General features: G+C 46.6%; 1 protein-coding gene across 2 annotated transcripts in view; it reads right to left on the minus strand.

Moving 5' to 3' along the window:
• RNF149 (ring finger protein 149) overlaps nucleotides 1–22,728 on the minus strand; it is a 75,964-nt gene extending 53,236 nt beyond the window's left edge. The window contains exons 1-2 of one of the 2 annotated variants that reach the window (XM_077296627.1): nucleotides 22,128–22,728; nucleotides 14,118–14,318 (exon numbers count right to left, since the gene is read on the minus strand). In XM_077296627.1, the coding sequence (XP_077152742.1) occupies nucleotides 14,118–14,318; nucleotides 22,128–22,590 (664 nt within the window). In that variant the 5' untranslated portion in view covers nucleotides 22,591–22,728. The remainder of the gene's footprint in view (nucleotides 1–14,117; nucleotides 14,319–22,127) is intronic. The other variant, XM_077296628.1, reaches the window with a different exon arrangement.
• Between the last annotated feature and the right edge of the window lie 4,472 nt (nucleotides 22,729–27,200).

Genomic DNA, 27,200 nt, shown 5'->3' on the forward strand with positions numbered 1-27,200 from the left:
CGCATGTTTCACGGCTGTTAGACTGCAATAAGACATGTGGGGATTGCCTGATATACAAGGGCAATCTCCACATGTTTTGTTGCTGTCTAACTAGCATTAGTGATGAGCGAACGTGCAGGGATGAGGTGTTATCTGAGCATGCTCATGGGCCAATAGAGTGTCTTCGGCAAGCTCGAAAAATATGTTTAAGTCCCTGTGGCTGTTTGACAGCCCCAGCAATATGCAGGGATCTCCTGTTTGTTAGGCAATCCCTGCATGTGTTGCAGCTGTCGAACAGCCACGAGACATGCAGGGGCAAAGACTCGAACATATTATTCCAGCCCGCTGAAGACACTCTATTGGCACTCGAGTTAATTAGTGCAGTTTGATCCGATTGCTGAACCCACATGCCACTGACAATGCAACCTCTGTGGTAAGAACCTACACTATGAGGCAGGTCTGGCAATTTTATTAAAAAAAAAATTGGGGTTTTTAAGATGGCCGTCTAACAATATACATGTACAGCTACAGGCACTAAGCTGATGACTGAGAAGTGAACCAACTGCTGGGCAACAGTCACACTGCCACCCTTTATCAGTGCGAGCTGTGACATAGGCAGAGAAGCCATATGTGCGAGTCAGGGAGCAGGAGCTTGGGTTCTGCCTGAGCTTTTCTATTTGCAGGAGATGAGCAAACATCATTTGACCACAGTACAGTGCAGTGCAAGAGGTTATAGACTTGGCCCAGATGGAGAACAGATGTCTCATGCATAATGACCCTGTGCACATCCTGTATGTCTTCCTCCATCTGCATCATCACCATTACTGCAATTCTTAAAGAATTGTGGGTGGCAAATGCAAAGGGGCAGGAGAGAGAGGAGCACAAATGGCTGACAATTATGTGCAAATACCAAAATATGTTTTTCCTGTTTTGTTTTTTTTCAGCAACACTTTAAAACAGTTCCACTTTAATTTTTGCAGAAGCACAAACAGAATTTCATGACGTTCATGTCCCAGATGCAGCATGGCTTAGTAATAAGCATATTATATTTTTTATTACAAGTTAAACTGCAGGTTTACATATCGTTCAAGGTATGTGGAAAGATGGATATTAATCCCCGAAAACTATGTGATGGTGGATGTTAGTGGATGCATCAGTTATCTGAAAAAAAAAAAAAAAAAACATCTCGACATTTGCAGGAATTTCATTTTTCATTTGTAGTCTTTGAATCACTATGTATATATATATATGTGTATATGTATGTATGTATGTATGTATGTATGTATGTATGTATGTATGTATGTATGTATGTATGTATATATATATATATATATATATATATATATATATATATATATATATATATACACATACATATATACACACACACACCTTTATGTTCTAGAAGGTAAAGTCCTGCCTAGACCTGGAATTGTATAACTAGCCTTGTGTTCTCACTTTATTTTACACATTTATGCTGTCTTGATGATAGGCATATGGCTAATATTATTCCCTACTTTCCAATGTCTGTGGTTCAAGATTATCTTGGTCAATTTGCAAGAAAAAACACTCAAAGAACATTACAGAATAAGCCCCCCATACACGTTAGATAGCTGTCAGGTGAGCGATGGTCCGACAGCAGCTATCTCGCCCGACTCTCCTATACACAGCAGCAGGAAATGCTTTAACTCAGAAAAAGAATCAGCTGTGATCCCATACTGTCCTGTCTGTATACTATTTTGCCTTCTAACCTTGCCCAGGAGCTGTGGTATGATCAGACAATGTCCCTGTATGGTCAGACACCGCTATTACACAGTACACAGCAGGGGCACATTTATAAGATTATCTCAGCACAGGAACATTTACAGTAATTTAAACACACCCAATTGTGGAAATTATTATTATTCCAAGATCTATTGTTTAAAATGAACTTTAAAATTAAACTTTGTTCGTGGGGAAATCCCTTTAAATAGTCATGCAGACGTCCATGGATCTCGGTCAGATCATGGACTGCAATGCACAGACTAGCCCGCGGGTCTCCCAACTGAAGCATTACAGCTTCATATATTTCTATGAGGCTGTCACGCTTGGGTTGGGAAACCTGTGGTAAGTACATTCATTGCGGTTTGTGATTGGACCAAGATCCATGGACGTCTGTATGAGCCCTTAGACTGTCGGTCAAACCCGTCAATATCGGCCAACATTAGTCAAATGTGTATGGGGGGCTTAAAGGGAACCTGTCACCAGGAATAATCAGCGCCTGTGCTGCATTTCATAAATGGGTACAGTACAGACCAAAAGTTTGGACCCCTTCTCATTTAAAGATTTTTCTGTATTTTCATGACTATGAAAATTGTACATTCACACTGAAGGTATCAAAACTATGAATTAACACATGTGGTATTATATAATTAACAAAAAAGTGTGACACAACTGAAATTATGTCTTAAATTCTAAGTTCTTCAAAGTAGCCACCTTTTGCTTTGATGACTGCTTTGCACTCTCTTGGCATTCTCTTGATCAGCTTCAAGAGGTAGTCACCAGAAATGGTCTTCCAACAATCTTGAAGGAGTTACCAGAGATGCTTAGCACTCGGTGGCCCTTTTGCCTTCACTCTGCGGTCCAGCTCACCCCAAACCATCTCGATTGGGTTCAGGTCTGGTGACTGTGGAGGCCAGGTCATCTGGCATAGCACCCCATCACTCTCCTTAATAGCCTCAAACAGCCCTTACACAGCCTGGAAGTGTGTTTGGGGTCATTGTCCTGTTGAAAAATAAATGATGGTCCAACTAAACACAAACCGGATGGAATAGCATGCCGCTGCAAGATGCTGTGGTAGCCATGCTGGTTCAGTATGCCTTCAATTTTGAATAAATCACCAACAGTGTCACCAGCAAAGCACCCCCATACCATCACACCTCCTCCTCTATGCTTCACGGTGGGAACCAGGTATGTAGAGTCCATCCGTTCACCTTTTCTGCGTCGCACAAAGAGAAGGTGGTTGGAACCAAAGATCTCAAATTTGGACTCATCAGACCAAAGCACAGATTTCCACTGGTCTAATGTCCATTCCTTGTGTTCTTTAGCCCAAATAAGTATCTTCTGTTTGTTGCCTGTCCTTAGCAGTGGTTTCCTAGCAGCTATTTTACCATGAAGGCCTGCTGCACAAAGTCTCCTCTTAACAATTGTTGTAGAGATGTGTCTGCTGCTAGAACTCTGTGTGGCATTGACCTGATCTCTAATCTGAGCTGATGTTAACCTGCGATTTCTGAGGCTGGTGACTTGGATAAACTTATCCTCAGAAGCAGAGGTGACTCTTGGTCTTCCTTTCCGGGGGTGGTCCTCATGTGAGCCAGGTTCTTTGTAGCGCTTGATGGTTTTTGCAACTGCACTTGGGGACACTTTCAAAGTTTTTCCAATTTTTCGGACTGACTGACCTTCATTTCTTAAAGTAATGATGGCCACTCGTTTTTCTTTACTTAGCTGCCTTTTTCTTGTCACAATACAAATTCTATCAGTCTATTCAGTAGGACTATCAGCTGTGTATCCACCAGACTTCTGCTCAACACAACTGATGGTCCCATCCCCATTTATAAGGCAAGAAATCCCACGTATTAAACCTGACAGGGCACACCTGTGAAGGCAAAACCATTTCCGGTGACTACCTCTTGAAGCTCATCAAGAGAATGCCAAGAGTGTGCAAAGCAGTCATCAAAGCAAAAGGTGGCTGCTTTGAAGAACCTAGAATATAAGACATGATTTCAGTTGTTTCACACTTTTTTGTTAAGTATATAATTCCACATGTGTTAATTCATAGTTTTGATGCCTTCAGTGTTAATTTACAATTTTCATAGGTCATGAAAAATCAGAAAAATCTTTAAATGAGAAGGTGTGTCCAAACTTTTGGTCTGTACTGTATATAACCCCCCTGTATAAACCAGCAAAACATTTTGAAACTCTCCTGCGCTCTGTGTATGGCCGGCTGGCCCGGTCCGATAGGCGTCTATCCCTCCCCCGGCTTCTAATTGCCATCCTCCTGCTCTTACTTTGAGGCAGAGAATCTGTGCTGTGTAAAACAAGCCCTGCGCTGTCACAATGATATTCTATGCAGACAGAATGATCGTATTAACGACTGCTCTGTGTGCAATAAGGTGCAGTCAGCCTGTATTACACGACCGCCGATCACATTACATGTGGCTGATCGGAGGTCTTTTAATGTTGCAGTCGGCAAGCATAAATCCAGCCACACTGCCGCAGATTTGTGTTCTTTTACATCCAAAAACAATAAAATGATAATTTTGGGAGGCAACTTGATTTAAAAAAAATGAGATGTTCCTGTCTGCATCCATGAATTCAGATCAGGACACTTATCAGTCCCCAGATGTTTCCTTGTTGTGTCTCCATTGTTCTCACACACAAATAGCTTTGTCTGCTCCCTCTCCAAGGACAAACACCTTCTACAAAACAATACTGAATGATATCATCTGGAGAAGAACCGTAAACACACACATAAAACAGTGCAACATTCTATGTAAAAAGCCAGGCAAACCACTGCACAACCTGGCTGTAACGCCACGGACGTCAGGCGGCCATCTCTCAGCTTGTACGCACACTTCGGAAGGGAGGATTGCTAACCACGTTGTGTATTCTCTTATATACTAAACTTGCCATACACAGAAAGGAAAAGTTGGCCAAACATGACATGTGCATGTAGATAGCATTTAAAGGGAATCTGTCATTAAGACTTTGAATTACAAAAAAAAAAAAGTTAAAGTAGGATAGTCTCGAACAAAAGTTGACTTTCAGTCATATGCAAATTAGCTCCAAGTGTACTGGTGGGCATATTCATGCACTTGCAGTCATCGGCTGCTCTTCGCTTCTCCATGCTGGCATTGTCCACCTCTTCTCGATTGACTATGGAGAGCAGAGTGACTTCATGTACCAGAGTCTCTTTCTCCACTGTCAATCAAGAAGCGGGTGATGGGTTAAGCAAAGCCTGAGTACTGAAAGTGCACGTGAGGCTTATTTGCATAAACAGAAGAATAATTTTCGGTGTGAAACAGCATTGGACAGCAATGAAATAGGTATTGTTGGAGAGGTTTAACCCCACTCCATTCTGCTTTGCCTCTGGTTTCTTAGTGAAAGCTTTACAGGGAATCTGTCAGTAAATTAGCAGCTAGAGGGAGAAAATGAGGTTATGTTCTCCATTTAGCTGCTGGCTTACACTCACCACTCACTGTGCAGCCACACATGATTTAAAGGGGTTTTCCCACAGACAAAGTTAATTTTAATCAACCAAACCAAAAACAAAATGCATATATGATGTTTCGGGCATACATGGCGTATAAGACTCCTCACTCTGACATGCCAGGCCTGGCTTTTCACTCTCCACAAGGAGAAGCATTACCCCTTAGATCCCAATCTTAAGCGCCTCACCTAGCCAAATTAGATCTCATACTTAGCACTGATGAGGGGCAATATCCCAAAACATCGTATCTATAAATTGAGATTATGATTTGGTTTTTATCCTAAGTCATATGGCAAGACTCGACATTGACTATTGGGAATGCTACATCCTTGATGGCACTAGAGTTTTAGTCCTCTTCATCTCTGAAGAGACAATTTGCATATTTAATTTTCCAGAGGAGCATGCATGATGTATAACTCTCCTCAATCCCCTTAGATCTAAGATTATCTCAGCACAGGAACATTTTTTTTTGTAAGCATCCAATTGTGGAACTCTTATTTAAAAGGAAAAACCCTTTTAAACGCTATTTACTTGCAGATCACAACTACATCTGCAGGTAAATAGCATTCTTGGTAGTGACAAGCTCTGTTTAAACCCTTATGGGTCGACGTGCTATCAGTTTTAAGAACACATGAGAAAAACTGTTTTGTAAATGTGCCATTAATTGCATTTCTAAGTCATCAGAATGGAGACAAGTTTCTTGACATAAACATGCTATGGCCTGCTCATGATCCAACTTTACTCTGAGCCATTTCAAGGTCAAACTAGATATGATGGATCTAATCCTCAGCTATTCCGTGAGGAATCCTCTAAAAAAAAAAAAAAATAATAAAAAAGCATTAAGCTACTTACGGGTAGCTGCGTTTTTCGGAGGCCCATGACAGCACTACGAGAGAGGGGATCCGCCCTTCAGGAACAGGAAACCTACAGAGATACAAAAGGGCGGCACCTCTCCCTATGCATCAGTTGTATATTAGAGCCTGAGAGGACTACCGCGGTTAGTAGCACACAAATATTATATACAGTTTATATACAAAACTAATCCAATACAAATACCACATGTGAGATCTATATATATCTCATTATATACATTATAGGAAGTGCAACCCCCCGTGAATAGGGAGGGAACTAAGGGTGCTGTCATGGGCCTCCGAAAAACGCAGCTACCCGTAAGTAGCTTAATGCTTTATTCGGACTCCCATGACAGCACTACGAGAGAATTACAGAGATGTAAAACTACCTTAGGGAGGGACTATAGCCTGCAGCACCCTTAACCCGAAGGTGAGATCAGAGGAGCACCCCAAGTCCAACCGATAGTGCTTGAAAAAGGTGGAAGGGGACGACCACGTAGCTGCCTTACATATCTGGTCGATTGATACTCCAGATCTTTCCGCCCAGGATGTAGCCATGGCCCTGGTGGAATGCGCCCTCAGATTCTGCGGAGCCGGACCTCCACCTGCAGTATAAGCCAGAGAGATAGCCTCCCTAATCCACTTCGCTAGTGTGAACTTCGAAACTCTAAGCCCTTTCCTAGGACCTTGGAAGGATAAAAATAACGCATCCTCTCTCTTCCAAGCGTTAGTGACTGTGATGTATTCTAACAGGCATCTCCTAACATCTAATGTATGGAGTAGTTCTTCTTTGGCGTTAGAGGGGTTAGGGAGAAATGATGGTAACACTATCTCCTGTGATCTGTGAAAATGTGAGGCGACTTTTGGCAAATAGGCGGGGTCCGGTTTTAGGACTACTCTGTCCTGTAAAAACTCTGTATATGGGGAGAGTCTAGAGAGCGCTTGAATGTCCCCTACTCTACGAGCGGATGTTATCGCTACCAAGAACGCTGTCTTGAGGGACAATAATTTAATTGAAGCAGAATGTAAGGGCTCAAACGGTTCTCTAGTCAAGGCTGACAGGACTAGGTTGAGATCCCAAGGTACCGACCTGTTCTTGTGTATAGGTCTGGCTCTACTGGAAGCTTTTATAAACCTTGATACCCAATAGTTATTAGCAACGTTACAAGAAAACAGGGCCCCCAGGGCTGAGACTTGTACTTTTAGTGTACTCGTGGATAGGTTTAACTCTAACCCTTTCTGCAGGAATTCTAAAATTTGGTTAATTGGTAACCCTTCTTCAATTCTGAAATCTGAAGAGGCCAAGAACTTCCTCCAGGTTCTAGAGTAGATCTTTGTTGTTATATTTTTTCTACTCTTCATAAGGGTATCAATTAAGTTTGGGGAAAAACCTCTGTTTTTTAATAATGACCTCTCAAACACCATGCCGTCAAATGGAGCCCCTTCACCTGCGGATGGGTGATCGGACCTTGATGGAGTAAATTGGGAATGTCCGGAAGTACCCAGGGGTCTTCCACCGACATGGTCCTGAGCCACGCGAACCAAGCTCTCTTGGGCCAGAAAGGGGCGACCAGTATGACCCTTGCTCGGTCCTCCCTTATTTTCCTGACCACAAGAGGTAATAGGCCCAGCGGGGGAAACGCATAAGCCAAACGGAAGTCCCATTTGATCAAGAAGGCGTCCACTGCCAACGGATTCTCCCTGGGATTCAGAGAACAGAATTTTTTTGTTTTTCTGTTGTCCCTGGTGGCAAACAGGTCCACGTCTGGATGACCCCACATGTGGACAATCTGACCGAAGATGTCTCTGTTCAGGGACCATTCCCCTTGTTTTAACGTGTTGCGGCTTAGAAAGTCCGCTTTTATGCTTTCTTTCCCTTTTAAATGTAGAGCAGTTAAAGATAGTAAATTGCTCTCTGCTGTCTGGAGAAGGCGGTCTGCTACTTCCATCAGAGATTCGGAGTGTGTTCCACCCTGGTGGTTTACGTAGGCTACTGCCACCTGGTTGTCGGAGAGGATCTTGACATGGTGACCCTGTAGATACACGAGGAGTTTTTTAACTGCTAGCTCAATAGCCATTAACTCTCTCTGATTGGAGGAAGCTGATGTTTGAGGGTCCCATAGCCCTTGAACTACGATGTCACCCATGTGCGCCCCCCATCCCGTAGGGCTGGCGTCAGTTGTTATTACACGAGTCACATGTGTCACCCAGGGAACTCCTGCCGACAGATTGCCTTCTACTAGCCACCATCTGAGAGATGTAAGTACTACTGGACTTAACGTCACCTGACCCTGCAAGGACCCCTGTAAGGCTCTATCATTGTCCAGAACCTCAAACTGTAAAGGTCTGGTATGGAATTGGGCCCAACGGACGGCAGGAATGCACGAAGTTAGGGATCCTAACAGTGACATAGCCTGTCTAAGGGTCATGGATGGTTTATTAATCGCCTTCAACACCTGTTGTTGAATGTGGAGTAATTTATCAGGCGGCAAACAGCATTGTTGGGTCTCTGAATTTAATAACAGTCCGAGGAATCTCTGAATTTTTAGGGGCTGTAAACGGGATTTGTCATAATTTATAATCCAGCCCAGATGTTCTAGTTTGGCTATGGCTGTCATTGCTTGCGAAAGGCAATGATCTGCTGAATTCCCCACAATAAGGAAATCATCCAGATAAGGTATTATGAGGATATCGGATTCTCGCAAATATGCCATAACCTCAGCGACTACCTTGGTAAATACCCTAGGAGCTGCAGAAATGCCGAAGGGAAGGGCTCGATATTGAAAATGACGAACAATTCCCTCTATAGACACCGCCACCCTCAGGAACCTCTGGAAGTTCTCATGGATAGGAACATGATAGTATGCGTCCTTAAGATCTACAACTACCATAAAGCAGTGTTTGAACAACATCTTTATTGTAGTACTGATAGACTCCATTTTGAAGGTTTTATTAACCAGGAATTCATTAAGAGATTTAAGATTAATGATGGTCCTAAATGACTTATCTGGTTTTTGAATCAGAAATAGAGGAGAGTAGAACCCTCTTCCTCTTTCTGAATCTGGGATCTCAATCAGCACCTTTTTAAGACATAAATTGGTGACTTCAGCTTCCAAAGCCGTTTGTTCAATAGAGGAGGAACGTAAGGGGGTTAATTTGAACTTATCCCGAGGCCAATGGTCAAACTCCAGTCTCAGACCGTCTGATATAATGCCTCGGACCCAGTCACTATTAGTGATGTCAGACCATGCGGAAGAGAAGGCTGCCAATCTCCCTCCCACAGGGATTGCTAGTCATTGGTCTGACTTTTTACGTTCTTTTGAGGAACGGCGGAACATATAGCCCGTACCTCTCTTGCGTCTATCCTCCCATCTGAAATTATCTCTCGAGGGTGAGGACGCGCGTTTCCTTCCGCGACCAAACCTCCTTCTGTTGAAGGGGCGACGGTAAGATGCTGATGCCAGATTAGGGAACTTCTTCTTATCATCACCTGCTTTTTCAAGCAAGTCATCCAGAGTTGGTCCGAAGAGATATTCCCCTTTACATGGGATAGCGCAGAGCTTGGATCTTGATTGGATGTCACCGGACCAACATTTTAACCATAAGGCTCTACGAGCCGCGTTGGAAAGACCTGCTGCTCTGGCCGCCATCTTGACAGAATCCAATGAAGCGTCCGACAGGAAGGCCGCAGCATCTTGAATTACTGGGAGCGCATTCAGGATTGTATTCCTGGACGCACCTTCCTTAAGTTGTGACTCCAGCTGACTCAGCCAGACCATTAAGGATCTTCCTGTACACGTTGCGGCCACCGCTGGTCTCAGAGATCCAGCCGCCATCTCCCAGGTACCTTTAAGAAAGGTGTCTGCCTTCCTATCAAGCGGATCTTTAAGGGACCCCATATCCTCAAAGGGTAATGCGGCTTTTTTGGACGCTTTTGCCACCGCAGCATCTAGCTTAGGGGCCTTGTCCCAGGTATCAACCGCTGCATCCTCAAAGGGATACCTGCGTTTTAAAGCTGGTGGTAACGAGCCTTTTTTCTCCGGTTTCTTCCACTCTCGGAGAATTAACTCTTGAACTTTATCTATCACCGGAAAAGATCTGCGTTTCTTATGGTCTAATCCGCTGAACATTAATTCCTGCCTGGAAGGTTGAGTTTTTGGCTCTTCCAGGCCCATCGTACCCCTGACCGATTTAACTAGTTTATCAACTCGGTCCAGCGGCAGACAAAAACGGCCAGAGTCCTCTTCCGATGACGAGGAAGAGGGAATAGAGCCATAGGAACCTTCCTCTCTTTCTTCCTCCGAAGACTCAGAGATTAAGGGAGTTCTAGGTTTTGAACTTCCCGCCTGGGATAGAGACCGCAGGGATTCCCTTACTTCCAGACGGATCATCTCTTTTAAGTTAGCCGTAGTTGCAGATTCTTCCGCTACCTAGGGGAGGACAATAAGGTGATACCATCTATCCGACCTGATGTCCCTTAACCCCTACCACACCTGTAGACCTCACCGTCTGCTGTATACAGGGGGCACATAACTTTTTGGGATAAGAATCTGGTAAGGGGATTCCACATAGGGCGCACTCCTTATGTTTCGTCTTTGCACTTTTCTTCCCCTAGAATGACAAAGTATAAGGGGGCCCGCGTCACTGAGTGAACATTCACGTAGATCACTTACCAGCGTACGCCAAGAAAGGTACCGGAACACGAGGGGGTTCTTTCCCAGTCGACGCTCTCGATCCCTGCTTGGACGAGCTTTTGCGGCTGGACTGGTCACTCCTGACATGCTCCTTCTCCAAGGGCTTCTGTCGCACCTCCAGTAGCTGAGGCTGCTCACCATCACTCTCCATGATGGAAGTGTGACCAAAAGCAGGGCTCTAAGTCCGACACCTGCTTAAATCCCCCTGGGTTCCGGTCAGCAGGCTGCCTGGCGTCATCCCATTGGTTTCTGCTTACCAGACCGCAGCTGGGAGGTCAGCGGTAGTTAGTGGGGAATCCGGTGTCCAGGATCGATGGGCGCCGCCATCTTGGATAGACTGCGCATGCGCAGCCATCCAGTAACCCGGAAGCGCCTGCCGACTCCGCCCCCGGCGTCACAGCACTCCGGAAACGCTCCTGAGAGCGGTGCAGGACGCCGGAGATGTGCGACAGCGCTCCGGTCGGCGCCGCTCTCCCGTCACCGCTACCCCACTCCACCGCCGCACCGCATCGCTGCAAGAACCAAGGGGGGATATACTTACCAACGCCGGCATAGAATGGAGATCAGGCAATCCTCCGGACCCTGCTCCCTGCTGCCATACGCCACCGACGTGCAGTCCAGCCAGGACCACCGTGGCGCCTCCAGGGACATCCGCACCGGCCGAGGTAGGAGACCCCCCCGCTACCAGATTCGGCCGGCCGGCCTGGGATCCACTACGGAGATTTTCATCTGTAGGATCCTGTCCCTCCAGGAACAGGAAACCAACTGATGCATAGGGAGAGGTGCCGCCCTTTTGTATCTCTGTAGGTTTCCTGTTCCTGAAGGGCGGATCCCCTCTCTCGTAGTGCTGTCATGGGAGTCCGAATAAACAATTCTTCCCATGCATGATTTTTTTTTTTCCATAGCACAGGCAAAAACAATCGCAGATTTCTTTTTAAATAATGTGAATGATAAACATATACCACATTTATCTGCAGATTGAGCAGAATGTTAGTGGCTAGGACGAGGATTTTAGCAATTAAATGATCACCTAAATCCTTTTCAAAGGCTGATTGATTTAGGGGGCGATGGTGTTCTTCCCAGTATTATTGCCCAGCAAGTCTATTGGAAAACAACATTCCACATTGTAAACATGTACATTAAGTATTAAACAACTGCAGGAATTAATGGAACCAAAGGTTAAGGTGTATTTCAGCCAGAAACATTTATCGCCCCTCCATATACAGTTGTGCTCAAAAGTTTACATACCCCAGCAGAATTTTTGCATTCTTGGCCTTTTTTCAGAGAATGTGAATGATAACACCAAAACTTTTTCTCCACTCATGGTTAGTGGTTGGGTGAAGCCATTTATTGTCAAAACAACTGAGGTTTCTTTTTTTAAATCACAATGACAACCCAAAACATCCAAATGTCCCTGATCAAAAGTTTACATACCCCATTTCTTAATACCGTGTATTGACCCCATTTCTTAATACCGTCTATTGCCCCCTTCAACATCAATGACAGCTTGAAGTCTTTTGTGGTAGTTGTGGATGAGGTTCTTTATTTTCTCAGATGGTAAAGCTGCCCACTCTTCTTAGCAAAAAGACTCCAGATCCTGTAAATTCCTGGGCTGCCTAGCATGAACTGCGTGCTTGAGATCTCCCCAGAGTGGCTCAATGATATTGAGGTCAGGAGACTGAGATGGCCACTCCAGAACCTTCACTTTGTTCTGCTGTAGCCAATGACAGGTCGACTTGGCCTTGTGCTTTGGATCGTTGTAATTTTGGAACGTCCAAGAACGTCCCATGCGCAGCTTCCAGACTGATGAGTGCAAATTTGCCTCCAGTATTTGATGATAACGTGCTGCATTCATCTTTTCTTCAACTTTGAGTAAGTTTCCTGTGCTTTTGTAGCTCACACATCCCAAAACATCAGCGATCCACTTCACTGCTTTACAGTAGAAATGGTGTTCCTTTCATCATAGACCATGTTGACCTCTCCAAATGTAACGTTTATGGTTGTGGCTAAAAAGTTAAATTTTGGTGTCATCACTCCAAATTTCCTTGTTCCAGAAGTTTTGAGGCTTGTCTCTGTGCTGTTTTGCATAATGTAGGCAAGATACTTTGTGGCATTTGCACAGTAATGGTTTCCTTCTGGCAACTCCACCATACAGCCCATTTTTCTTCAACTGCCTCCTTATTGTACACCTTGAAACAGCCACACCGCTAGTTTTCAGAGAGTCCTGTATTTCAGCTGATGTCATTTGTGTGTCTTTCTTTGCATCCCGAACAATTTTCCTGGCAGTTGTGGATGACAGTTTTGTTGGTCTACCTGATGGTGGTTTTGTTTTTACAGAGCCCCTGATTTTCCATTTGTTAAATCACAGTTTGAACGCTGCTGACTGTCATTATCAAATCCTTGGATATCTTTTTATATCCCTCTCCTGTTTTATACAGTTAAACTACCTTTTCCCGTAGATCCGTTGACAATTTTTTTGCTTTCCCCATGACTCACAATCCAGAAATGTCAATGGCTGGATGAAAGATGCAGTAGTCTGTCTGGATCCCAGAAACTCACTCAGCTTTTATACATACACACTGATTACAAGCAAATAGAAAACAGATGAGGAAGTCACCTTTAGTAGCCATTCAAACCCATTTGTGTCAACTTCTGTGCATGTTATCAGGCCTAAATCACCTGGGTATGTGAACTTTTTATCAGGGTTATTTGGATGTTTTGGGTTGTCATTATGATTTAAAAAGAATAAACACAGTAGTTTGACAAATGGCTTCACCCAACCACTAACCATGAGTGGAGAAAAGGTTTTGGTGTTAACATTCATATTCTCTGAAAAAAAAAGGGCCAAGAAAGCAAAAATTCTGCCGGGGTATGTAAACTTTTGAGCACAACTGTAGGTGACACATGCGAGATCAATGGGCATCCCCACCAATCTCCAGAACACTGCACTTGGCTGTTTTTTAGTCCTACAGACGATGAATGGTGAGGCAGGGCTCATTATGGTCCTACGCGCCATTCAATCCTAGCGGCTAAGGAAAAAAGAGAAAACAAGATTCACTGTTCTAATGATCAAAAGTGGTCCCACCGAAATCCTGGAATCCTGGAATACACCTCTAATATTTTTCTTCTGCCATTTTTCACATCTTGAAATTCTCACTTATGAAGCTCTTGGATTTCCAGCATTTGGGTTGGAGGATTGAATCTTGACGTGTTATTATTGATTACTTTATCAATATTCTGAAATGTATCAACCAAATTACTTATATTGGCTTTTTAACAGTACACAAAAGGTAAGGGACTGCCAACATACAAGGTAAATCAAAACATTTTAGCTTCGTGATCTACCTTGTTTTTCAAAGTGCCTGTTATCAGTGGAATTCAAGGATCTGAAGAATCTGGCATCTGTCAATCCTTTTGTTCTCCGTGAGATAAGCCGACAAAGGAGGTGTCTGGCAGCGACTCTATTAGAGCCTCGGCATAGCTCCTGTGTATGAAGGAGTCGGGAGAGATAGCTGTTGAACAGATGATGGTTGGGCCGATCGGTACCTATGGTGCAAGATGAGGCTTTATTGACAGGATCTACCAACCAAAGCCTTATATGTTACTTTCAGATCACCGGAGTCCCAAAATGTGCTTATGTGGGGAAACTGATGGATAATTATGGAGACACCACACGAGAATATTTACAACAGAGAACAATTAGCAAAATCTGGGGAGGCCTGAATTTAATTCAAACTGCTATGTATCGAATATCACCACCTTTCATTTTTTTATAAAAAAAAAAAAAAAGTCAGAACAATGGTATTTTAGGAAATTGTTAGGGTTCCAATGGGATGGAAGAAATTCTACAATATTTTGCATGAGACAAAAGAACAAAAACAAACCTCAAGCACAAGCTGTGTGGAATATTCTCAGTGCCATATGCTGTGGATCTGAAATCCGCAACATGTAAATTTCTGCTGAGGATGTTACTGCTGCAATGCACAAGGTGAAATCTGGGCACTACTTCTACACTGATGACCTATGTATAGAGATCGGGTCCATATCAGATGGGTGGGGGTACGACACCTGGCACACCCATCAATGAGCTGTGGTGGTGTCTGGATAGAAACAGTAAGGAACTGTGGTGTTCCACGTCGTTCACGATTTACATTCAAACACCAAAGGTGATAACGGCTGATTTTGGGTGTTGGACCCCACCAGTCTGATATTGATGCCTTGGAGATGGGTCATCAATGTACAAATCATGAACTTTTACCCGTATAACAGCATCACTTTCCCTATGAGATTTAGTGATTTTTTTTTGGTTCTTAAACGCATATTCTTGGTTATAAACTTCATCATGTCTTGTTCTGGGATTGCTGTCTGAAACCAGCCTTATAGTTTATTTACTCGGGTACTTTTGTGCTCTACTTAGGATCTATTTTGGGCAAAAACAAAAAACCAAACTGATAAAACCTCATTACAGTGAAGTAATAAATCCGAGCTCCTCTGAACAACATCACAAGCACTCAGATTTACAGTAGTAGAGTATGGGTGCTGTAATATGGATAAGTAAAATGGCCATGTGCATTAGGGCCTTAAGCTGTCTCCACACAGCAGATTAATCTGGGCAGATCCTGCCAATCTAATGGGAATGGAGGTCTACCAACTGTCCATCAATGGCAGATGTTGAGAGAAAGATGGATCAGGCACGCTAAATTGGGAACGATGATTTAAACAGGTTTGTCACTTATTGCTCTAAAAGAAATAACATGTAAAAATAAATGTATTTATAAATAAAATACATTTCTTATATTTCTACATGGATAACCATGGGCTGGAAATCAACCGTATCACACAGTGGGACTAGGGATCTCATTTGATAATAATGTCGAATATGTGCCACTCAAAGCATTTACAGGGTGACAAGTGAAAAATATTGGAGAAAGCAAGGGTATGTTCACACATTGCGTTTTTATACTCAGCAGTCAGCACACTTCTGCATCATTTTACTGTCCCAGCAAAGTGAATGAGATCTCTGACATCTCATGCATAAGCCGCTTTTTTTTCTCTCTACAGACTTAAAGCAATTTCAGATTGGCAATGTGTCAATTCTTTCACCTATTCAAATGAATGGAGAAAAACAAGCATTGAAAATGCCTGCAAAAACCGCGCCACACAGGCGCAGATTTTACGCTCCGCTTTTCCTGCCAAGAGAAGCTTTTTAATGCACACATTTCTACTGCAAATATTCATCATGTGCACGTACCGTAAAAGCACGTCCACAGGAGACTGATCTGCAGGGAAACAACGGTGCAAAATCTACACCACACTGCCAGCATTTTGTTACGGATTTCATTGTGAACATTCAACAAATTTTACCAAGTTCATTGCAAAGTTTAAAATCCTCAGTTAACATTGTAAATTTCATCCTCAGCTTAATTTACGCTACAGATTTTTCAGATTTTTTTCATTTTTATTCCTGATGTTGTTTTACACAATTGTAAACGTGCTTATCAGAGACAACTTACCGTACATTCTTTCATATTTGCCTAAGACCTTAATGGCAGATAGTTGCTAACTACCTGCCTGATGCGTCCGGCACCCATCTCTGCTGACTCTGAGTGTCATGGACCGCTCCTGCCGGCGATTTTGCAGCTTCCATTGACAGAGCAGCTACTTCTCTTCTGCCATGTTGACAAGCCCTGACCATCGATGTCATGCTGATTGACAGCCAGCTCATCACTGCTAATTTGCAGGGACCCGAATGTTAATCACCATGATCTTGGCAGTCACGCCCCGCTGACAGACCAGCCTGGAAGACAAAGAGCTGCTATGTTGACATCATGCAGCAGTATCACTGGCAGGAGCAGTCTGTAATTGCTCTGAGATGGCGCCGGGCACAACTTGCAGGTAAATGGCAAATACCGACCTATCAGATATTAGGCCTATAGGAAAAAAATAAAATAGTCCCAAAAAATCCCTTTCAGAAATAAAATAAAGAAGTTGTTACCCACCAGTCTACCCATTTGACCACTGCAGCCAATCACTGGCCTCAGCAGCTGGCATTTTTCACCTAAAAGAAGTGACCTGACTGTTCTTCTGGCATCTTGGAATCCATCAAGTATGTTATACATGGAATTAAAAGACGGCATCTAGATTGCCACAAAAGACCACAAAAAGGACATCAGAATATAGATGCTTCAGGTAAAACCCCACCAGCGTTGTGTAGACAAACTCTTATCAGTACAGAAGGCGAAGGTCTCATCTACATCTAACCAGGGCCGGCTCCAGGTTTTCATGGGCCCTTGGGCGACAGAACCTCAGTGGGCCCCCTTGTGGAGCAAATCATGTGGCGACAGTAAAACAGCAGGGACCACAGAGACCCAAATATTTTATTTAGAAAAAAACTATGTAAACTTTATAAAAACACTAGTGCAAAATAGAGAAAGTGCAATATATCAGGGAAACTTTTGATAAATTTGCTTCTCTGTAAGTTGTAAAAGACTTTTTTGACTTTTTTGTAAAAGACATTCAAAGACTGCCGCAAGGAACACGGACATGCTGCGATCTTAAAAGAAGCGCCACATGTCCGGAGTCGCAGGGCCGCCGGGTGCGTGTTACCACGCATAGCGGAGACGGGATTTCATAAAATCCCCTTCACTATGCTGGAACATCTGGACGCTGCGTGTTTGACGCTGTGGCCCCACGCAGCGTCAAACACGCAGCGTTTACTTAACGTGGACACATACCCTAACCGTTCCCATCACCAGATCACACATCTAGCCGGCAGCTTTTGTTTTGGCCAAAAGATTTTGTAAGCCGCCACCATAACACGGTAGACTCTTTTGGTGAGGCCCTACTCTGCTGTAACCTATTAAATATTTGTTAAAATATGCAATACAATTTAGGTATATTTTTATTTATTTTTCAATTTTTAAAATGACCAATAATATCACATAAAAAGAACAAATACCGCTACACCATGACCAGATGACATATTACCACCACAGTGATCGAATAATATCACATACAAAGAACAAATACCGCTACACCATGACCAGATGACATATTACCACCACAGTGATCGAATAATATCACATATAAAGAACAAATACCGCTACACCATGACCAGATGACATATTACCACCACAGTGATCGAATAATATCACATACAAGGGACAAATACCGCAACACCATGTCCAGACCACATATTACCACCACATAGTGACTGAATACTACAATTCTGATCAGTAATAAAAAAAAAGCACCACACTATCACCATCAGTGCCATTATACACAGGAGATCTGTACTTAGTATGCAGTGTCTGTGTAGAGGTAATACAGTGATCACTAGTGAGATTATACACAGGAGCTCTGTATATAGTATACAGTGTATAGTGTCAGTGTATAGGTAACACTGACTTACCAGTGACGTCTCTAGGTTAAGTCCTTCATCTTTCATCCAGCACAGACCGCCATCATGTCTTCCAGCCAGGACTCGTCTCTGCAGGAAATAACAGAGTTATCTCGCGCTCCGCTTGTAGAACACATTACTTAATTTTTCCGAACTTCTACATTACACCGCATAAAGAAAAAGAGGCGACATAGTGTCACTCTACACAGTAACAGGACTGCCCCCTCATTTAAAACAGTGTCCTCAAAAAATAAATACATCACTGCAGTAATAATATCCCTTAATTAGTCCCTATGGTAATAATATTCCCCATCCTGGCCCCCGTGTGTCTCATTCCTGGCGTCAGCCATATGTTCTCCCATCCTGCCCTCATGAGTATCCTTTCTGCACCATATGATCTCCCCATCCTGCCCCATCTGTCTCCATCGTATCCATCCTGCCCCATGATCCTGCCCCATCTGTCTCCAATCCTGCCTCCAGTGTCTCCAATCATGCCCGTATCACCATTCTGCCCCGTCTCCAATCAGGCCCCCATTTCTGCAATCATGCCCCCTGTGTCTCAATTCTGCCCCATCTGTTTCCATTCCTGCCCCAGTGTCTCCAGTCATGCCCCAGTGTCTCCAGTCATGCCGCCATGTCTGTCATCCTGCCCCTTGTCTCCAATCATGCCGTTTCTCCTTTCTGCCCCCGTGTCCAGCTTTCTGCCCCCGTGTCCAGCGCTCTGCCCCCTCCTGTGTCCAGCGTTCTGCCCCCTCCTGTGTCCAGCGTTCTGCCCCCTCCTGTGTCCAGCGTTCTGCCCCCTCCTGTGTCCAGCGTTCTGCCCCCTCCTGTGTCCAGCGTTCTGCCCCCTCCTGTGTCCAGCGTTCTGCCCCCTCCTGTGTCCAGCGTTCTGCCCCCTCCTGTGTCCAGCGTTCTGCCCCCTCCTGTGTCCAGCGTTCTGCCCCCTCCTGTGTCCAGCGTTCTGCCCCCTCCTGTGTCCAGCGTTCTGCCCCCTCCTGTGTCCAGCGTTCTGCCCCCTCCTGTGTCCAGCGTTCTGCCCCCTCCTGTGTCCAGCGCTCTGCCCCCTCCTGTGTCCAGCGTTCTGCCCCCTCCTGTGTCCAGCGCTCTGCCCCCTCCTGTGTCCAGCGTTCTGCCCCCTCCTGTGTCCAGCGTTCTGCCCCCTCCTGTGTCCAGCGTTCTGCCCCCTCCTGTGTCCAGCGTTCTGCCCCCTCCTGTGTCCAGCGTTCTGCCCCCTCCTGTGTCCAGCGTTCTGCCCCCACCTGTGTCCAGCGTTCTGCCCCCTCCTGTGTCCAGCGTTCTGCCCCCTCCTGTGTCCAGCGCTCTGCCCCCTCCTGTGTCCAGCGCTCTGCCCCCTCCTGTGTCCAGCGCTCTGCCCCCTCCTGTGTCCAGCGTTCTGCCCCCTCCTGTGTCCAGCGTTCTGCCCCCTCCTGTGTCCAGCGTTCTGCCCTCTCCTGTGTCCAGCGTTCTGCCCCCTCCTGTGTCCAGCGTTCTGCCCCCTCCTGTGTCCAGCGTTCTGCCCCCTCCTGTGTCCAGCGCTCTGCCCCCTCCTGTGTCCAGCGCTCTGCCCCCTCCTGTGTCCAGCGCTCTGCCCCCTCCTGTGTCCAGCGTTCTGCCCCCTCCTGTGTCCAGCGTTCTGCCCCCTCCTGTGTCCAGCGTTCTGCCCCCTCCTGTGTCCAGCGTTCTGCCCCCTCCTGTGTCCAGCGTTCTGCCCCCTCCTGTGTCCAGCGTTCTGCCCCCTCCTGTGTCCAGCGTTCTGCCCCCTCCTGTGTCCAGCGTTCTGCCCCCTCCTGTGTCCAGCGTTCTGCCCCCTCCTGTGTCCAGCGTTCTGCCCCCTCCTGTGTCCAGCGTTCTGCCCCCTCCTGTGTCCAGCGTTCTGCCCCCTCCTGTGTCCAGCGTTCTGCCCCCTCCTGTGTCCAGCGTTCTGCCCCCTCCTGTGTCCAGCGTTCTGCCCCCTCCTGTGTCCAGCGTTCTGCCCCCTCCTGTGTCCAGCGTTCTGCCCCCTCCTGTGTCCAGCGTTCTGCCCCCTCCTGTGTCCAGCGTTCTGCCCCCTCCTGTGTCCAGCGTTCTGCCCCCTCCTGTGTCCAGCGTTCTGCCCCCTCCTGTGTCCAGCGTTCTGCCCCCTCCTAAAAGTAAAAAAAAAAAAACACTACATACTCACCGTCTGTTGCCCGTCACGTCCCCTGGAGCTTGCCGTACTGACTGTCTCAGCGCCGTCCGGCCGTAAAGCAGAGCCCAGCGGTGAACCTGCAGTAACAGCGGTTCACCGCTGGGCACCGCTGTTACGGCCGGCCGGTGCTGAGACACAGTCAGTGCGGCAAGCGCCGAGGGACATGAAGGACGACAGAAGGTGCGTATGTAGTGTTTTTTTTTTTTTTACATGGGGACTTCGGCATCGCTGAAGACAGTTTCAGCGATGCCGAAGTCGCTTGGTCGCTGGAGAGAGCTGTCTGTGTGACAGCTCCCCAGCGACCACACAGCAACTTAGTAAGATTCAGCCTGAATCCCACCCCTGTGGGCGGGGCTTTCAGCGGGGACTCCGTCTCCTCCGTCCCCTCTGTCTCTGGATCGGCGAGTCGGCGGCCAGTCCCAAGTAAGAAAAAAAAAATAAAAAAAAATTGCCGTCGGATCCTAGGGGGGCCCCCAGAAGTCAGGGGGCCCCGGCATCTGCCCGACCCTGCCGTCCGCTGACGCCGGCCCTGCATCTAACCACTGACAGTTCGGAAAAGTTACATTATAACAGCTAGCTGAAGGCTAGTCAGACCAGATAAACCTCACAGCAGATCATTCTGGTGCCCCCCATAATGTACATATAGCAGAAGTCATCACAGGTGAAGTGTAGGGGCGCCCCACTAGTTACAGTGTATGCTGTCGGTGCCATCACAGGTGCAGGGGGGCACCACTACCTGCCGAACATGTTGTGGGTGCCATCACAGGTGTAGGGGGCACCACTACCTGCCATAGATGTTGTGGGTGCCATCACAGGTGTAGGGGGCACCACTACCTGCCGTACATGTGGTGCCATCACATGTGCAGGGGGGCACCACTACCTGCCGAACATGTTGTGGGTGCCATCACAAGTGTAGGGGGCACCACTACCTGCCGTACATGATGTGGTGCCATCACAGGTGTAGGGGGCACCACTACCTGCCGTACATGATGTGGTGCCATCACAGGTGTAGGGGGCACCACTACCTGCCGTAGATGTTGTGGGTGCCATCACAGGTGTAGGGGGCACCACTACCTACTGAACATGATGTGGTGCCATCACAGGTGTAGGGGGCACCACTACCTGCCGTACATGTGGTGCCATCACAGGTGTAGGGGGCACCACTACCTGCCGTACATGATGTGGTGCCATCACAGGTGTAGGGGGCACCACTACCTGCCGTACATGATGTGGTGCCATCACAGGTGTAGGGGGCACCACTACCTGCCGTAGATGTTGTGGGTGCCATCACAGGTGTAGGGGGCACCACTACCTGCCGTACATGATGTGGTGCCATCACAGGTGTAGGGGGCACCACTACCTGCCGTAGATGTTGTGGGTGCCATCACAGGTGTAGGGGGCACCACTACCTGCCGAACATGATGTGGTGCCATCACAGGTGTAGGGGGCACCACTACCTACTGAACATGATGTGGTGCCATCACAGGTGTAGGGGGCACCACTACCTACTGAACATGATGTGGTGCCATCACAGGTGTAGGGGGCACCACTACCTACTGAACATGATGTGGTGCCATCACAGGTGTAGGGGGCACCACTACCTACTGAACATGATGTGGTGCCATCACAGGTGTAGGGGGCACCACTACCTGCCGTACATGATGTGGGTGCCATCACAGGAGTAGGGGGCACTACCAGTTACAGATCAGACTCAGTGCCATGTGCTACTTTCAGGAGCCACTCAATCAGCACCCATGAATATGTCAGCAGAGGGCATACTGCCACTTACCTAAGTGTGCCATAGGGACTGTGCCATTCCCGTTCTTGGCCTCATTGTAGATGACAACAGCTGATGCCTTCCTGCGGGCAGCGTTCACCACTTTGTCTTTGAACGTGCAGCCTCCTCTGGCCACCAGGGCTATCCACGGCTCTTCCTCCTCCATGGCCCGGGCACTCATGCCAGGCACCGTGTACAGCGCGTCAGGGTGGCAGCCCTCCAGCTGCCCGGGGTCTCGGGGGAAGCCTACCAAGCCCTGGACGCTCTCCTTGGGGGAGCTGTCCCCGTAGCGGCCGCTCTCGGTGGTGCCCAGCACCGTGCCGTTGGTCAGCGGCTCCGTGTACTCGGTGCGCACCAGTGCGGTGAACCACTCCGTGGAGCGGCTGGAGGAGCCGGGGCACAGGGCGCACAGCAGGGAGAGCGCACACAGCCAGCTCAGCATCCTGTCCTGTGCCCCGGGAACAGTGCCGGGCATGGACCCCGCTGTGTGCTCACTGCTGCGGGGGAGGGGGCATGCCGTGCGGCGGACCCCGGGACAGGCGGCTCCGTGTGACAGTGTTGTGATCAGTCAGTCTCCCTCCTCCTGCTGAGTGATTGCTGCTTCCCCAGAGCCAGGACTCCTCCCTTTCCTCTTCCCCGGTGCTGCCCAGGCTGAGCGCTGCCCGGCTTCTCCATGAGGTGGCATGTGTGTGTGATGGAGTCCTGTGGCCCCGGAGCGGGCAGTGCAGTCAGTGCCAGGGGCCACTTCTCCCACCTCCTGGACTGGCGCTAATATCGAGGCTGGAGATGGTTTCTTAGGCTGCATTTTTCTTTCCTGTTTTTCACATGATTAACAGCAAAAAGCGCAATAAGAAACCCCAGTGCAGTGCGGTGTCCGGGTGTGACTACCTCCGGCATTGGTCTCATTACTGCCCCTCCGGAGTGGTGCTTCACATGTCAGTCCCCTGTCCCATCTCCTCCTCACTTTCCGGTGGTTTCCAGGCTCGCTCCTGTCCGTCGCCGGCAGCTCCAGAGTTCCAGGGGCCGGCGCGGAGGTCACTTTTCAGTACAAGTCCGTGGAAGCCTCGTTCGGGCTTATATGTAACAAGATGGCTGTCCTACCGGGTTGGCATGACTGTTTCAATGGTGCTAATGAAATGGATCTCTCAGCCTGTCAGGGTTGTGAGCGAGTGTTGTGGTCGAGTGGGCCACCCTCTCTTAGGCCGGCGTCACACTAGGCATATGAAAATACTGTCTGTTTTTTACGGCCGTAATACGCAGAAATTGTCCCAAAACACTGTTCCGTATTCAATGCGAGGATGCGATTTTTACGTATAAATTTATCCGTGTGTCATCCGTATGGCTTCCATACGGCGTTTTTTTCACGCAGGCTTGCAAAATGGACATATCATGGATCCATTGGCTCAAATATTCTTAAAAACATATACAGTCTATATATATATATATATTATTATTATTATTATTATTGTTTATTTATATAGCACCATTAATTCCATGGTGCTGTACATGAGAAGGGGTTACATCAAAATACAAATATCACTTACAGTAAACAATATATATATTTAATTCAGCGCTAGATAGCAGAAAAGCCGGTAATTGCCGGCTTTTGCTCTCTCCTTCACAAACCCGACAGGATATGAGACATGGTTTACATACAGTGAACCATCTCATATCCCTTCTTTTATTACATATTCCTCTTTACTAATGTACGAAGTGTCTCTGTGTAAAATTTGGGCCCTCTAGCTATTAAATTAAAGGGTTAAATCCCGGAAAAAATTGGCGTGGGCTCCCGCGCAATTTTCTCCGCCAGAGTGGTAAAGCCAGTGACTGAGGGCAGATATTAATAGCCAGGAGAGGGACCATGGTTATCGCCCTCCCCTGGCTAAAAACATCTGCCCCCAGCCACCCCAGAAAAGGCACATCTGTAAGATGCGCCTATTCTGGCACTTAGCCTCTCTCTTCCCACTCCCATGTAGCGGTGGGATATGGGGTAATGAAGGGTTAATGTCACCTTGCTATTGTAAGGTGACATTAACCCAGGTTAATAATGGAGAGGCGTCAATTATGACACCTATCCATTATTAATCCAATAGTATGAAATGGTTAATAAAACACACACATTATTAAAAAGTAATTTAATGAAATAAAGACACAGGGTGTTTTAATATTTTATTATACTCTTAATCCACCTGAAGACCCTTGTCCCCTGAAATAAAGTTAAACAAAACAACAATATTCCATACTTTCCGTCGTTCAGTCTTGTCCCACGCTGTAAATCCATCTGAAGGGGTTAAATCATTTTACACCCAGGAGCTCTGCTAATGCAGCTGTGCTCCTAGCTGTAAAACTTGGTGAATGAATGGAATGCAGGGGAATGTACTGTAGTTACCTCGAGTCGCGGTGATGCGCCCTCTGCTGGATGAACTCATATGAACTCAAGCCTGGGAAAATATTCTGAAAAGTTCCCACGCTCGACTTCATATGAGTTCATCCAGCAGGGGGCGCACCACCGCAACTACAGCACATTCCCCTGCATTCCATTCATTCACCAAGTTTTACAGTCAGGAGCACAGCTGCATTAGCAGAGCTCCTGGGTGTAAAATGGTTTAACCCCTTCAGATGGATTTACAGCGTGGGACAAGACTACGACGGAAGGTATGGAATATTGTTGTTTGTTTTGTTTAACTTTATTTCAGGGGACAAGGGTCTTCAGGTGGATTAAGAGTATAATAAAATATTAAAACACCATGTGTCTTTATTTCATTAAAATACTTTTTAATAATGTGTGTGTGTTTTATTAACCATTTCGTACTATTGGATTAATAATGGATAGGTGTCATAATTGACGCCTCTCCATTATTAACCTGGCTTAATGTCACCTTACAATAGCAAGGTGACATTAACCCTTCATTACCCCATATCCCACCGCTACAGGGGAGTGGGAAGAGAGAGGCTAAGTGCCAGAATAGGCGCATCTTCCAGATGTGCCTTTTCTGGGGTGGCTGGGGGCAGATGTTTTTAGCCAGGGGGGTCCTATAACCATGGTCCCTCTCTAGGCTATTAATATCTGCCCTCAGTCACTGGCTTTCCCACTCTGGCGGAGAAAGTTGTGCGGGATCCCACACCAATTTTTTCCGTGACTTAACCCTTTAATAGCTAGAGGGCCCAAATTTTACACAGAGACACTTGTTACATTACTAAAGAGGAATATGTAATAAAAGAAGGGATATGAGATGGTTTACTGTGTGTAAACCATGTCTCATATCCTGTCGGGTTTGTGAAGAAATGAAAAGCCGGCAATTGAATTACCGGCTTTTCTGCTATCTAGCGCTATATTAAATATATATATAAATATGTGTCTCACTGACATATATATATATATATATATATATATACACTCACTGGCCACTTTATTAGGTACACCTGTCCAACTTCTTGTTAACACTTAATTTCTAATCAGCCAATCACATGGCGGCAACTCAGTGCATTTAGGCATGTAGACATGGTCAAGACAATCTCCTGCAGTTCAAACCGAGCATCAGTATGGGGAAGAAAGGTGATTTGAGTGCCTTTGAACGTGGTATGGTTGTTGGTGCCAGAAGGGCTGGTCTGAGTATTTCAGAAACTGCTGATCTACTGGGATTTTCACGCACAACCATCTCTAGGGTTTACAGAGAATGGTCCGAAAAAGAAAAAAAATCCAGTGAGCGGCAGTTCTGTGGGCGGAAATGCCTTGTTGATGCCAGAGGTCAGAGGAGAATGGGCAGACTGGGTCGAGCTGATAGAAAGGCAACAGTGACTCAAATCGCCACCCGTTACAACCAAGGTAGGCCTAAGAGCATCTCTGAACGCACAGTGCGTCGAACTTTGAGGCAGATGGGCTACAGCAGCAGAAGACCACACCGGGTACCACTCCTTTCAGCTAAGAACAGGAAACTGAGGCTACAATTTGTACAAGCTCATCGAAATTGGACAGTAGAAGATTGGAAAAACGTTGCTTGGTCTGATGAGTCTCGATTTCTGCTGCGACATTCGGATGGTAGGGTCAGAATTTGGCGTAAACAACATGAAAGCATGGATCCATCCTGCCTTGTATGGAGCATCTTTGGGATGTGCAGCCGACAAATCTGCGGCAACTGTGTGATGCCATCATGTCAATATGGACCAAAATCTCTGAGGAATGCTTCCAGCACCTTGTTGAATCTATGCCACGAAGAATTGAGGCAGTTCTGAAGGCAAAAGGGGGTCCAACCCGTTACTAGCATGGTGTACCTAATAAAGTGGCCGGTGAGTGTATATATATACCAGCTGTTTCCAGCCAAGCTAACGCTCGGCATGCTCATTGCTATCTAATTAACACTCCTGGTGATGAAACTAAAGTAAATAATGACAACATTCAATAGCGCTTACACAGGTGGTAAATTAACTTAAAATGAAGTTAATAACAATAATTGTGGTAATGGGGGTGGGATTGTGTGTGGTAATGTGGTAGGGGGTGGGATTGTGTGTGGTAATGTGGTGGGGGGTGGGATTATGTGTGGTAATGTGGTGGGAGGCGGGATTATGTGTGGTAATGTGGTGGGGGTGAGATTATGTGTGGTAATATGGTGGGAGGCGGGATTATGTGTGGTAATGTGGGGGGGAGGGATTATGTGTGGTGATGTGGTGGGGGGCGGGATTATGTGTGGTGATGTGGTGGGGGCGGGATTAGGTGTGGTAATGTGGTGGGGGCGGGATTATGTGTGGTGGGGGGGCAGGATTATGTGTGGTGGTGGGGGCGGAATTATGTGTGGTAATGTGGTGGGGCGGGATTATGTGTGGTAATGTGGGGGCGGGATTATGTGTAGTAATGTGGGGGGCTGGGATTATGTGTGGTGATGTGGGGGGGCGGGATTGTGTGGTAATGTGGTGGGGGGGCGGGATTGTGTGGTAATGTGGTGGGGGGGCGGGATTTTGTGGTAATGGGGGGATTATGTGTGGTAATGGTGTGGGGGCTGCAGGATTATGTGTGGTAATGGGGTGGGAGGCGGGATTATGTGGGGGGGCAGGACTGTGTGGTATTGTGGTGGGGGGCGGGATTATGTG

This window comes from Ranitomeya variabilis, chromosome 3 (assembly GCF_051348905.1).
Source record: "Ranitomeya variabilis isolate aRanVar5 chromosome 3, aRanVar5.hap1, whole genome shotgun sequence".
NCBI lineage: Eukaryota > Metazoa > Chordata > Amphibia > Anura > Dendrobatidae > Ranitomeya > Ranitomeya variabilis.